This window comes from Ranitomeya variabilis, chromosome 4 (genome assembly GCF_051348905.1).
Source record: "Ranitomeya variabilis isolate aRanVar5 chromosome 4, aRanVar5.hap1, whole genome shotgun sequence".
NCBI classification, from domain to species: domain Eukaryota; kingdom Metazoa; phylum Chordata; class Amphibia; order Anura; family Dendrobatidae; genus Ranitomeya; species Ranitomeya variabilis.
The window spans coordinates 61,358,771-61,373,221 of record NC_135235.1 but is presented as its reverse complement, the minus strand read 5'-3'; the positions used below and the strand labels follow the sequence as shown (position 1 = coordinate 61,373,221).

Below are 14,451 nucleotides of genomic sequence, written 5' to 3'. Positions count from 1 at the left end.
AACAGTTCAGTAAATGATTGTGTTTCCACTAATGCTTTTGTTAGGACTTTGGCTAGGATAGTGGTGCTGTATGTTGAGCGGGGGGGTCTTTAATGAGGGGATTTAGTGTGGAGAGGTCAGAGGAATGGCAGACTGTTTTTGTTTTTTAATTTTTTCTTTTTTTGTTAACTTAATGTGTGTAGATTCTGGCAGACAATCACAGCACAAATACCATCCACAATGCCAGACACAAGGGCTTCTGTAATTGGTTGCCAAAATCACATGACCCTCTCCATATAAAAAGGGGATATGTTGTTTTGGTGGCATGATTTTGTCAGTGTAACAGTACAGAGAGGATGCTACAGTGGCTGCTGCAAGTTTTCAGATAGTTAGAAATGCAGTTTATTGTCAGTTTCTTCAGCTATTTTGGATCCTGTGTAAAATCAACCTTCCATCATCTGAAACAATTGTGCTAATAGTGTGGTGCAGGCAGGGCGCCACATTTCCTAATCACATTCAATTGGATTAATACTGTGGTGCAGGAAGGAGGCTACATTTCCTATTCAAAATCATTTGCACTAACATTGTGGTGTAGGCAGGAGGCCAGATTTCCTAATGAAAATAGTTTGGGCTAATATTGTGGTGCAGGCAGAAAGCCACATTTCCCAATCATGATCTTTTGGTCTAATATTGTGGTGCCAGCAGGATGTCACATTTCCTAATCAAACTTGTTTGGGCTAAGATTTTGTGGTGCAGAAAGGAGGCCCCATTTCTTTATCTAAATTATTTGTGCTAGTACTGTCTTGCAGGCTTGTCATCACATTTCAGAATCTAAATCCTTTTAGCTAATAGTGTGGTCCAGAGACCAGCCCACATTTTTTAATCTGAATCATTTCTGACAACAGTTTATTCCAGACACACTAAATCTTCTGCTCTACTATTGTGCTGCACGCAGGAGGCAGGAGGCCACATTTCCTAATCTAAATAGTTTGTGCTAATTTTCTGGTGCAGGCAGTAGACCACATTTCCTAATCTAATATTAGCCAAATATTGGTTATGGATAGTCAAACACTACATTAATAATTAATATGTGGAATAAAACCCTATAACAGAAATCCATCAGCATCTTATTATTGATGTGTCAATGACCTCACAAAGGCATCCTACTAGCACATAAAACCTCTTAACATTTTGGACTTAATAGGGAAGGAATCAAAGTGCCTCTAGTCCTTCAAGATTTTCTTATAAAAACTATTGATTGTTTGAGTTACCCTTAGTAGTAGAAAATATGAAAATGTGGATTACTTGAACATCTATGCAAACAACATATCATATCAGATGATTGTATAAGATTTCATCATTTTGAAAATATACCTGAGCAGACGACTCCAGCATCTTCATTATGTCCACAGTTATTCACTGTAAATGGTTGGTGTAGACAGTCCCATACGTGTTGTTCATTGCCGGTGCATTGCACATCATCCAATACAATTACTCCTTGTCCTTGGCCAAATGCAGCACTGCCATTAAATGCAAGAGCTTGGCCACAATTTAACTGCCGGCATACAACTTGTGCAGCATTAATATCCCAATAATCATCACACACAGTTCCCCATGCTCCATTATAGAGGATTTCTACACGACCGTTACATTGACCATTGCCATTTACCAGTCTTATAGACAAGTCTGAACCTGAACCTAAAAAAAAGGAGAATGGTCATTTCTGAAAACGATGAATTATAAATTATCTTAAAGGGAACCTGACAGATCCCCTATAAAGCATTTGTATTATTGTTACTAAATACCCTGCCTATTCAGCCCTTTGTAGTGTTTAACACCAAAATACATGTTAAAGCAAATTTTTATAAATAGTGATGAGTGGATTTATTTGGATACCTTTCAGCAATCTCAAATTTGGCATGAAAGGAGCTCATTTGAATTTGTGTTCGGATTTACGTGCATTTTCCCTTAAAGTCAGCAAAACTCATGAACAGTTCAGTAAATGATTGTGTTTCCACTAATGCTTTTGTTAGGACTTTGGCTAGGATAGTGGTGCTGTATGTTGAGCGGGGGGGTCTTTAATGAGGGGATTTAGTGTGGAGAGGTCAGAGGAATGGCAGACTGTTTTTGTTTTTTAATTTTTTCTTTTTTTGTTAACTTAATGTGTGTAGATTCTGGCAGACAATCACAGCACAAATACCATCCACAATGCCAGACACAAGGGCTTCTGTAATTGGTTGCCAAAATCACATGACCCTCTCCATATAAAAAGGGGATATGTTGTTTTGGTGGCATGATTTTGTCAGTGTAACAGTACAGAGAGGATGCTACAGTGGCTGCTGCAAGTTTTCAGATAGTTAGAAATGCAGTTTATTGTCAGTTTCTTCAGCTATTTTGGATCCTGTGTAAAATCAACCTTCCATCATCTGAAACAATTGTGCTAATAGTGTGGTGCAGGCAGGGCGCCACATTTCCTAATCACATTCAATTGGATTAATACTGTGGTGCAGGAAGGAGGCTACATTTCCTATTCAAAATCATTTGCACTAACATTGTGGTGTAGGCAGGAGGCCAGATTTCCTAATGAAAATAGTTTGGGCTAATATTGTGGTGCAGGCAGAAAGCCACATTTCCCAATCATGATCTTTTGGTCTAATATTGTGGTGCCAGCAGGATGTCACATTTCCTAATCAAACTTGTTTGGGCTAAGATTTTGTGGTGCAGAAAGGAGGCCCCATTTCTTTATCTAAATTATTTGTGCTAGTACTGTCTTGCAGGCTTGTCATCACATTTCAGAATCTAAATCCTTTTAGCTAATAGTGTGGTCCAGAGACCAGCCCACATTTTTTAATCTGAATCATTTCTGACAACAGTTTATTCCAGACACACTAAATCTTCTGCTCTACTATTGTGCTGCACGCAGGAGGCAGGAGGCCACATTTCCTAATCTAAATAGTTTGTGCTAATTTTCTGGTGCAGGCAGTAGACCACATTTCCTAATCTAATATTAGCCAAATATTGGTTATGGATAGTCAAACACTACATTAATAATTAATATGTGGAATAAAACCCTATAACAGAAATCCATCAGCATCTTATTATTGATGTGTCAATGACCTCACAAAGGCATCCTACTAGCACATAAAACCTCTTAACATTTTGGACTTAATAGGGAAGGAATCAAAGTGCCTCTAGTCCTTCAAGATTTTCTTATAAAAACTATTGATTGTTTGAGTTACCCTTAGTAGTAGAAAATATGAAAATGTGGATTACTTGAACATCTATGCAAACAACATATCATATCAGATGATTGTATAAGATTTCATCATTTTGAAAATATACCTGAGCAGACGACTCCAGCATCTTCATTATGTCCACAGTTATTCACTGTAAATGGTTGGTGTAGACAGTCCCATACGTGTTGTTCATTGCCGGTGCATTGCACATCATCCAATACAATTACTCCTTGTCCTTGGCCAAATGCAGCACTGCCATTAAATGCAAGAGCTTGGCCACAATTTAACTGCCGGCATACAACTTGTGCAGCATTAATATCCCAATAATCATCACACACAGTTCCCCATGCTCCATTATAGAGGATTTCTACACGACCGTTACATTGACCATTGCCATTTACCAGTCTTATAGACAAGTCTGAACCTGAACCTAAAAAAAAGGAGAATGGTCATTTCTGAAAACGATGAATTATAAATTATCTTAAAGGGAACCTGACAGATCCCCTATAAAGCATTTGTATTATTGTTACTAAATACCCTGCCTATTCAGCCCTTTGTAGTGTTTAACACCAAAATACATGTTAAAGCAAATTTTTATAAATAGTGATGAGTGGATTTATTTGGATACCTTTCAGCAATCTCAAATTTGGCATGAAAGGAGCTCATTTGAATTTGTGTTCGGATTTACGTGCATTTTCCCTTAAAGTCAGCAAAACTCATGAACAGTTCAGTAAATGATTGTGTTTCCACTAATGCTTTTGTTAGGACTTTGGCTAGGATAGTGGTGCTGTATGTTGAGCGGGGGGGTCTTTAATGAGGGGATTTAGTGTGGAGAGGTCAGAGGAATGGCAGACTGTTTTTGTTTTTTAATTTTTTCTTTTTTTGTTAACTTAATGTGTGTAGATTCTGGCAGACAATCACAGCACAAATACCATCCACAATGCCAGACACAAGGGCTTCTGTAATTGGTTGCCAAAATCACATGACCCTCTCCATATAAAAAGGGGATATGTTGTTTTGGTGGCATGATTTTGTCAGTGTAACAGTACAGAGAGGATGCTACAGTGGCTGCTGCAAGTTTTCAGATAGTTAGAAATGCAGTTTATTGTCAGTTTCTTCAGCTATTTTGGATCCTGTGTAAAATCAACCTTCCATCATCTGAAACAATTGTGCTAATAGTGTGGTGCAGGCAGGGCGCCACATTTCCTAATCACATTCAATTGGATTAATACTGTGGTGCAGGAAGGAGGCTACATTTCCTATTCAAAATCATTTGCACTAACATTGTGGTGTAGGCAGGAGGCCAGATTTCCTAATGAAAATAGTTTGGGCTAATATTGTGGTGCAGGCAGAAAGCCACATTTCCCAATCATGATCTTTTGGTCTAATATTGTGGTGCCAGCAGGATGTCACATTTCCTAATCAAACTTGTTTGGGCTAAGATTTTGTGGTGCAGAAAGGAGGCCCCATTTCTTTATCTAAATTATTTGCGCTAGTACTGTCTTGCAGGCTTGTCATCACATTTCAGAATCTAAATCCTTTTAGCTAATAGTGTGGTCCAGAGACCAGCCTACATTTTTTAATCTGAATCATTTCTGACAACAGTTTATTCCAGACACACTAAATCTTCTGCTCTACTATTGTGCTGCACGCAGGAGGCAGGAGGCCACATTTCCTAATCTAAATAGTTTGTGCTAATTTTCTGGTGCAGGCAGTAGACCACATTTCCTAATCTAATATTAGCCAAATATTGGTTATGGATAGTCAAACACTACATTAATAATTAATATGTGGAATAAAACCCTATAACAGAAATCCATCAGCATCTTATTATTGATGTGTCAATGACCTCACAAAGGCATCCTACTAGCACATAAAACCTCTTAACATTTTGGACTTAATAGGGTAGGAATCAAAGTGCCTCTAGTCCTTCAAGATTTTCTTATAAAAACTATTGATTGTTTGAGTTACCCTTAGTAGTAGAAAATATGAAAATGTGGATTACTTGAACATCTATGCAAACAACATATCATATCAGATGATTGTATAAGATTTCATCATTTTGAAAATATACCTGAGCAGACGACTCCAGCATCTTCATTATGTCCACAGTTATTCACTGTAAATGGTTGGTGTAGACAGTCCCATACGTGTTGTTCATTGCCGGTGCATTGCACATCATCCAATACAATTACTCCTTGTCCTTGGCCAAATGCAGCACTGCCATTAAATGCAAGAGCTTGGCCACAATTTAACTGCCGGCATACAACTTGTGCAGCATTAATATCCCAATAATCATCACACACAGTTCCCCATGCTCCATTATAGAGGATTTCTACACGACCGTTACATTGACCATTGCCATTTACCAGTCTTATAGACAAGTCTGAACCTGAACCTAAAAAAAAGGAGAATGGTCATTTCTGAAAACTATGAATTATAAATTATCTTAAAGGGAACCTGACAGATCCCCTATAAAGCATTTGTATTATTGTTACTAAATACCCTGCCTATTCAGCCCTTTGTAGTGTTTAAAACCAAAATACATGTTAAAGCAAATTTTTATAAATAGTGATGAGTGGATTTATTCGGATACCTTTCAGCAATCTCAAATTTAGCATGAAAGGAGCTCATTTGAATTTGTGTTCGGATTTACGTGCATTTTCCCTTAAAGTCAGCAAAACTCGTGAACAGTTCAGTAAATGATTGTGTTTCCACTAATGCTTTTGTTAGGACTTTGGCTAGGATAGTGGTGCTGTATGTTGGGCGGGGGGGTCTTTAATGAAGGGATTTAGTGTGGAGAGGTCAGAGGAATGGCGGACTGTTTTTGTCTTTTAATTTTTTCTCTTTTTGTTTACTTAATGTGTGTAGATTCTGGCTGACAATCACAGCACAAATACCATCTACAATGCCAGACACAAGGGCTTCTGTAATTGGTTGCCAAAATCACATGACCCTCTCCATATAAAAAGGGGATATGTTGTTTTGGTGGCATGATTTTGTCAGTGTAAGTACAGAGAGGATGCTACAGTGGCTGCTGCAAGTTTTCAGATAGTTAGAAATGCAGTTTATTGTCAGTTTCTTCAGCTATTTTGGATCCTGTGTAAAATCAACCTTCCATCATCTGAAACAATTCTGCTAATAGTGTGGTGCAGGCAGGGCGCCACATTTCCTAATCACATTCAATTGGATTAATACTGTGGTGCAGGAAGGAGGCTACATTTCCTATTCAAAATCATTTGCACTAACATTGTGGTGTAGGCAGGAGGCCAGATTTCCTAATGAAAATAGTTTGGGCTAATATTGTGGTGCAGGCAGAAAGCCACATTTCCCAATCATGATCTTTTGGTCTAATATTGTGGTGCCAGCAGGATGTCACATTTCCTAATCAAACTTGTTTTGGCTAAGATTTTGTGGTGCAGAAAGGAGGCCCCATTTCTTTATCTAAATTATTTGTGCTAGTACTGTCTTGCAGGCTTGTCATCACATTTCAGAATCTAAATCCTTTTAGCTAATAGTGTGGTCCAGAGACCAGCCTACATTTTTTAATCTGAATCATTTCTGACAACAGTTTATTCCAGACACACTAAATCTTCTGCTCTACTATTGTGCTGCACGCAGGAGGCAGGAGGCCACATTTCCTAATCTAAATAGTTTGTGCTAATTTTCTGGTGCAGGCAGTAGACCACATTTCCTAATCTAATATTAGCCAAATATTGGTTATGGATAGTCAAACACTACATTAATAATTAATATGTGGAATAAAACCCTATAACAGAAATCCATCAGCATCTTATTATTGATGTGTCAATGACCTCACAAAGGCATCCTACTAGCACATAAAACCTCTTAACATTTTGGACTTAATAGGGAAGGAATCAAAGTGCCTCTAGTCCTTCAAGATTTTCTTATAAAAACTATTGATTGTTTGAGTTACCCTTAGTAGTAGAAAATATGAAAATGTGGATTACTTGAACATCTATGCAAACAACATATCATCAGATGATTGTATAAGATTTCATCATTTTGAAAATATACCTGAGCAGACGACTCCAGCATCTTCATTATGTCCACAGTTATTCACTGTAAATGGTTGGTGTAGACAGTCCCATACGTGTTGTTCATTGCCGGTGCATTGCACATCATCCAATACAATTACTCCTTGTCCTTGGCCAAATGCAGCACTGCCATTAAATGCAAGAGCTTGGCCACAATTTAACTGCCGGCATACAACTTGTGCAGCATTAATATCCCAATAATCATCACACACAGTTCCCCATGCTCCATTATAGAGGATTTCTACACGACCGTTACATTGACCATTGCCATTTACCAGTCTTATAGACAAGTCTGAACCTGAACCTAAAAAAAAGGAGAATGGTCATTTCTGAAAACGATGAATTATAAATTATCTTAAAGGGAACCTGACAGATCCCCTATAAAGCATTTGTATTATTGTTACTAAATACCCTGCCTATTCAGCCCTTTGTAGTGTTTAAAACCAAAATACATGTTAAAGCAAATTTTTATAAATAGTGATGAGTGGATTTATTCGGATACCTTTCAGCAATCTCAAATTTGGCATGAAAGGAGCTCATTTGAATTTGTGTTCGGATTTACGTGCATTTTCCCTTAAAGTCAGCAAAACTCGTGAACAGTTCAGTAAATGATTGTGTTTCCACTAATGCTTTTGTTAGGACTTTGGCTAGGATAGTGGTGCTGTATGTTGAGCGGGGGGGGTCTTTAATGAGGGGATTTAGTGTGGAGAGGTCAGAGGAATGGCAGACTGTTTTTGTTTTTTAATTTTTTCTTTTTTTGTTAACTTAATGTGTGTAGATTCTGGCAGACAATCACAGCACAAATACCATCCACAATGCCAGACACAAGGGCTTCTGTAATTGGTTGCCAAAATCACATGACCCTCTCCATATAAAAAGGGGATATGTTGTTTTGGTGGCATGATTTTGTCAGTGTAACAGTACAGAGAGGATGCTACAGTGGCTGCTGCAAGTTTTCAGATAGTTAGAAATGCAGTTTATTGTCAGTTTCTTCAGCTATTTTGGATCCTGTGTAAAATCAACCTTCCATCATCTGAAACAATTGTGCTAATAGTGTGGTGCAGGCAGGGCGCCACATTTCCTAATCACATTCAATTGGATTAATACTGTGGTGCAGGAAGGAGGCTACATTTCCTATTCAAAATCATTTGCACTAACATTGTGGTGTAGGCAGGAGGCCAGATTTCCTAATGAAAATAGTTTGGGCTAATATTGTGGTGCAGGCAGAAAGCCACATTTCCCAATCATGATCTTTTGGTCTAATATTGTGGTGCCAGCAGGATGTCACATTTCCTAATCAAACTTGTTTGGGCTAAGATTTTGTGGTGCAGAAAGGAGGCCCCATTTCTTTATCTAAATTATTTGTGCTAGTACTGTCTTGCAGGCTTGTCATCACATTTCAGAATCTAAATCCTTTTAGCTAATAGTGTGGTCCAGAGACCAGCCTACATTTTTTAATCTGAATCATTTCTGACAACAGTTTATTCCAGACACACTAAATCTTCTGCTCTACTATTGTGCTGCACGCAGGAGGCAGGAGGCCACATTTCCTAATCTAAATAGTTTGTGCTAATTTTCTGGTGCAGGCAGTAGACCACATTTCCTAATCTAATATTAGCCAAATATTGGTTATGGATAGTCAAACACTACATTAATAATTAATATGTGGAATAAAACCCTATAACAGAAATCCATCAGCATCTTATTATTGATGTGTCAATGACCTCACAAAGGCATCCTACTGGCACATAAAACCTCCTAACATTTTGGACTTAATAGGGAAGGAACCAAAGTGCCTCTAGTCCTTCAAGATTTTCTTATAAAAACTATTGATTGTTTGAGTTACCCTTAGTAGTAGAAAATATGAAAATGTGGATTACTTGAACATCTATGCAAACAACATATCATATCAGATGATTGTATAAGATTTCATCATTTTGAAAATATACCTGAGCAGACGACTCCAGCATCTTCATTATGTCCACAGTTATTCACTGTAAATGGTTGGTGTAGACAGTCCCATACGTGTTGTTCATTGCCGGTGCATTGCACATCATCCAATACAATTACTCCTTGTCCTTGGCCAAATGCAGCACTGCCATTAAATGCAAGAGCTTGGCCACAATTTAACTGCCGGCATACAACTTGTGCAGCATTAATATCCCAATAATCATCACACACAGTTCCCCATGCTCCATTATAGAGGATTTCTACACGACCGTTACATTGACCATTGCCATTTACCAGTCTTATAGACAAGTCTGAACCTGAACCTAAAAAAAAGGAGAATGGTCATTTCTGAAAACGATGAATTATAAATTATCTTAAAGGGAACCTGACAGATCCCCTATAAAGCATTTGTATTATTGTTACTAAATACCCTGCCTATTCAGCCCTTTGTAGTGTTTAAAACCAAAATACATGTTAAAGCAAATTTTTATAAATAGTGATGAGTGGATTTATTCGGATACCTTTCAGCAATCTCAAATTTGGCATGAAAGGAGCTCATTTGAATTTGTGTTCGGATTTACGTGCATTTTCCCTTAAAGTCAGCAAAACTCGTGAACAGTTCAGTAAATGATTGTGTTTCCACTAATGCTTTTGTTAGGACTTTGGCTAGGATAGTGGTGCTGTATGTTGAGCGGGGGGGGTCTTTAATGAGGGGATTTAGTGTGGAGAGGTCAGAGGAATGGCAGACTGTTTTTGTTTTTTAATTTTTTCTTTTTTTGTTAACTTAATGTGTGTAGATTCTGGCAGACAATCACAGCACAAATACCATCCACAATGCCAGACACAAGGGCTTCTGTAATTGGTTGCCAAAATCACATGACCCTCTCCATATAAAAAGGGGATATGTTGTTTTGGTGGCATGATTTTGTCAGTGTAACAGTACAGAGAGGATGCTACAGTGGCTGCTGCAAGTTTTCAGATAGTTAGAAATGCAGTTTATTGTCAGTTTCTTCAGCTATTTTGGATCCTGTGTAAAATCAACCTTCCATCATCTGAAACAATTGTGCTAATAGTGTGGTGCAGGCAGGGCGCCACATTTCCTAATCACATTCAATTGGATTAATACTGTGGTGCAGGAAGGAGGCTACATTTCCTATTCAAAATCATTTGCACTAACATTGTGGTGTAGGCAGGAGGCCAGATTTCCTAATGAAAATAGTTTGGGCTAATATTGTGGTGCAGGCAGAAAGCCACATTTCCCAATCATGATCTTTTGGTCTAATATTGTGGTGCCAGCAGGATGTCACATTTCCTAATCAAACTTGTTTGGGCTAAGATTTTGTGGTGCAGAAAGGAGGCCCCATTTCTTTATCTAAATTATTTGTGCTAGTACTGTCTTGCAGGCTTGTCATCACATTTCAGAATCTAAATCCTTTTAGCTAATAGTGTGGTCCAGAGACCAGCCTACATTTTTTAATCTGAATCATTTCTGACAACAGTTTATTCCAGACACACTAAATCTTCTGCTCTACTATTGTGCTGCACGCAGGAGGCAGGAGGCCACATTTCCTAATCTAAATAGTTTGTGCTAATTTTCTGGTGCAGGCAGTAGACCACATTTCCTAATCTAATATTAGCCAAATATTGGTTATGGATAGTCAAACACTACATTAATAATTAATATGTGGAATAAAACCCTATAACAGAAATCCATCAGCATCTTATTATTGATGTGTCAATGACCTCACAAAGGCATCCTACTAGCACATAAAACCTCTTAACATTTTGGACTTAATAGGGAAGGAATCAAAGTGCCTCTAGTCCTTCAAGATTTTCTTATAAAAACTATTGATTGTTTGAGTTACCCTTAGTAGTAGAAAATATGAAAATGTGGATTACTTGAACATCTATGCAAACAACATATCATATCAGATGATTGTATAAGATTTCATCATTTTGAAAATATACCTGAGCAGACGACTCCAGCATCTTCATTATGTCCACAGTTATTCACTGTAAATGGTTGGTGTAGACAGTCCCATACGTGTTGTTCATTGCCGGTGCATTGCACATCATCCAATACAATTACTCCTTGTCCTTGGCCAAATGCAGCACTGCCATTAAATGCAAGAGCTTGGCCACAATTTAACTGCCGGCATACAACTTGTGCAGCATTAATATCCCAATAATCATCACACACAGTTCCCCATGCTCCATTATAGAGGATTTCTACACGACCGTTACATTGACCATTGCCATTTACCAGTCTTATAGACAAGTCTGAACCTGAACCTAAAAAAAAGGAGAATGGTCATTTCTGAAAACGATGAATTATAAATTATCTTAAAGGGAACCTGACAGATCCCCTATAAAGCATTTGTATTATTGTTACTAAATACCCTGCCTATTCAGCCCTTTGTAGTGTTTAAAACCAAAATACATGTTAAAGCAAATTTTTATAAATAGTGATGAGTGGATTTATTCGGATACCTTTCAGCAATCTCAAATTTGGCATGAAAGGAGCTCATTTGAATTTGTGTTCGGATTTACGTGCATTTTCCCTTAAAGTCAGCAAAACTCGTGAACAGTTCAGTAAATGATTGTGTTTCCACTAATGCTTTTGTTAGGACTTTGGCTAGGATAGTGGTGCTGTATGTTGAGCGGGGGGGTCTTTAATGAGGGGATTTAGTGTGGAGAGGTCAGAGGAATGGCAGACTGTTTTTGTTTTTTAATTTTTTCTTTTTTTGTTAACTTAATGTGTGTAGATTCTGGCAGACAATCACAGCACAAATACCATCCACAATGCCAGACACAAGGGCTTCTGTAATTGGTTGCCAAAATCACATGACCCTCTCCATATAAAAAGGGGATATGTTGTTTTGGTGGCATGATTTTGTCAGTGTAACAGTACAGAGAGGATGCTACAGTGGCTGCTGCAAGTTTTCAGATAGTTAGAAATGCAGTTTATTGTCAGTTTCTTCAGCTATTTTGGATCCTGTGTAAAATCAACCTTCCATCATCTGAAACAATTGTGCTAATAGTGTGGTGCAGGCGGGGCGCCACATTTACTAATCACATTCAATTGGATTAATACTGTGGTACAGGAAGGAGGCTACATTTCCTATTCAAAATCATTTGCACTAACATTGTGGTGTAGGCAGGAGGCCAGATTTCCTAATGAAAATAGTTTGGGCTAATATTGTGGTGCAGGCAGAAAGCCACATTTCCCAATCATGATCTTTTGGTCTAATATTGTGGTGCCAGCAGGATGTCACATTTCCTAATCAAACTTGTTTGGGCTAAGATTTTGTGGTGCAGAAAGGAGGCCCCATTTCTTTATCTAAATTATTTGTGCTAGTACTGTCTTGCAGGCTTGTCATCACATTTCAGAATCTAAATCCTTTTAGCTAATAGTGTGGTCCAGAGACCAGCCTACATTTTTTAATCTGAATCATTTCTGACAACAGTTTATTCCAGACACACTAAATCTTCTGCTCTACTATTGTGCTGCACGCAGGAGGCAGGAGGCCACATTTCCTAATCTAAATAGTTTGTGCTAATTTTCTGGTGCAGGCAGTAGACCACATTTCCTAATCTAATATTAGCCAAATATTGGTTATGGATAGTCAAACACTACATTAATAATTAATATGTGGAATAAAACCCTATAACAGAAATCCATCAGCATCTTATTATTGATGTGTCAATGACCTCACAAAGGCATCCTACTAGCACATAAAACCTCTTAACATTTTGGACTTAATAGGGAAGGAATCAAAGTGCCTCTAGTCCTTCAAGATTTTCTTATAAAAACTATTGATTGTTTGAGTTACCCTTAGTAGTAGAAAATATGAAAATGTGGATTACTTGAACATCTATGCAAACAACATATCATATCAGATGATTGTATAAGATTTCATCATTTTGAAAATATACCTGAGCAGACGACTCCAGCATCTTCATTATGTCCACAGTTATTCACTGTAAATGGTTGGTGTAGACAGTCCCATACGTGTTGTTCATTGCCGGTGCATTGCACATCATCCAATACAATTACTCCTTGTCCTTGGCCAAATGCAGCACTGCCATTAAATGCAAGAGCTTGGCCACAATTTAACTGCCGGCATACAACTTGTGCAGCATTAATATCCCAATAATCATCACACACAGTTCCCCATGCTCCATTATAGAGGATTTCTACACGACCGTTACATTGACCATTGCCATTTACCAGTCTTATAGACAAGTCTGAACCTGAACCTAAAAAAAAGGAGAATGGTCATTTCTGAAAACGATGAATTATAAATTATCTTAAAGGGAACCTGACAGATCCCCTATAAAGCATTTGTATTATTGTTACTAAATACCCTGCCTATTCAGCCCTTTGTAGTGTTTAAAACCAAAATACATGTTAAAGCAAATTTTTATAAATAGTGATGAGTGGATTTATTCGGATACCTTTCAGCAATCTCAAATTTGGCATGAAAGGAGCTCATTTGAATTTGTGTTCGGATTTACGTGCATTTTCCCTTAAAGTCAGCAAAACTCGTGAACAGTTCAGTAAATGATTGTGTTTCCACTAATGCTTTTGTTAGGACTTTGGCTAGGATAGTGGTGCTGTATGTTGAGCGGGGGGGTCTTTAATGAGGGGATTTAGTGTGGAGAGGTCAGAGGAATGGCAGACTGTTTTTGTTTTTTAATTTTTTCTCTTTTTGTTTACTTAATGTGTGTAGATTCTGGCTGACAATCACAGCACAAATACCATCCACAATGCCAGACACAAGGGCTTCTGTAATTGGTTGTCAAAATCACATAACCCTCTCCATATAAAAAGGGGATATGTTGTTTTGGTGGCATGATTTTGTCAGTGTAACAGTACAGAGAGGATGCTACAGTGGCTGCTGCAAGTTTTCAGATAGTTAGAAATGCAGTTTATTGTCAGTTTCTTCAGCTATTTTGGATCCTGTGTAAAATCAACCTTCCATCATCTGAAACAATTGTGCTAATAGTGTGGTGCAGGCAGGGCGCCACATTTCCTAATCACATTCAATTGGATTAATACTGTGGTGCAGGAAGGAGGCTACATTTCCTATTCAAAATCATTTGCACTAACATTGTGGTGTAGGCAGGAGGCCAGATTTCCTAATGAAAATAGTTTGGGCTAATATAGTGGTGCAGGCAGAAAGCCACATTTCCCAATCATGATCTTTTGGTCTAATATTGTGGTG

At 38.0% G+C, this 14,451-nt stretch overlaps 1 protein-coding gene across 1 annotated transcript in view; it reads right to left on the bottom strand.

Moving 5' to 3' along the window:
• LOC143767565 (uncharacterized) overlaps positions 1-14,451 on the bottom strand; it is a 95,129-nt gene that overhangs the window by 47,411 nt on the left and 33,267 nt on the right. The window contains exons 11-17 of the mRNA XM_077255975.1: positions 13,160-13,483; positions 11,192-11,515; positions 9,223-9,534; positions 7,254-7,571; positions 5,378-5,607; positions 3,322-3,622; positions 1,444-1,665 (exon numbers count right to left, since the gene is read on the bottom strand). Of these exons, the coding sequence (XP_077112090.1) occupies positions 1,444-1,665; positions 3,322-3,622; positions 5,378-5,607; positions 7,254-7,571; positions 9,223-9,534; positions 11,192-11,515; positions 13,160-13,483 (2,031 nt within the window). The remainder of the gene's footprint in view (positions 1-1,443; positions 1,666-3,321; positions 3,623-5,377; positions 5,608-7,253; positions 7,572-9,222; positions 9,535-11,191; positions 11,516-13,159; positions 13,484-14,451) is intronic.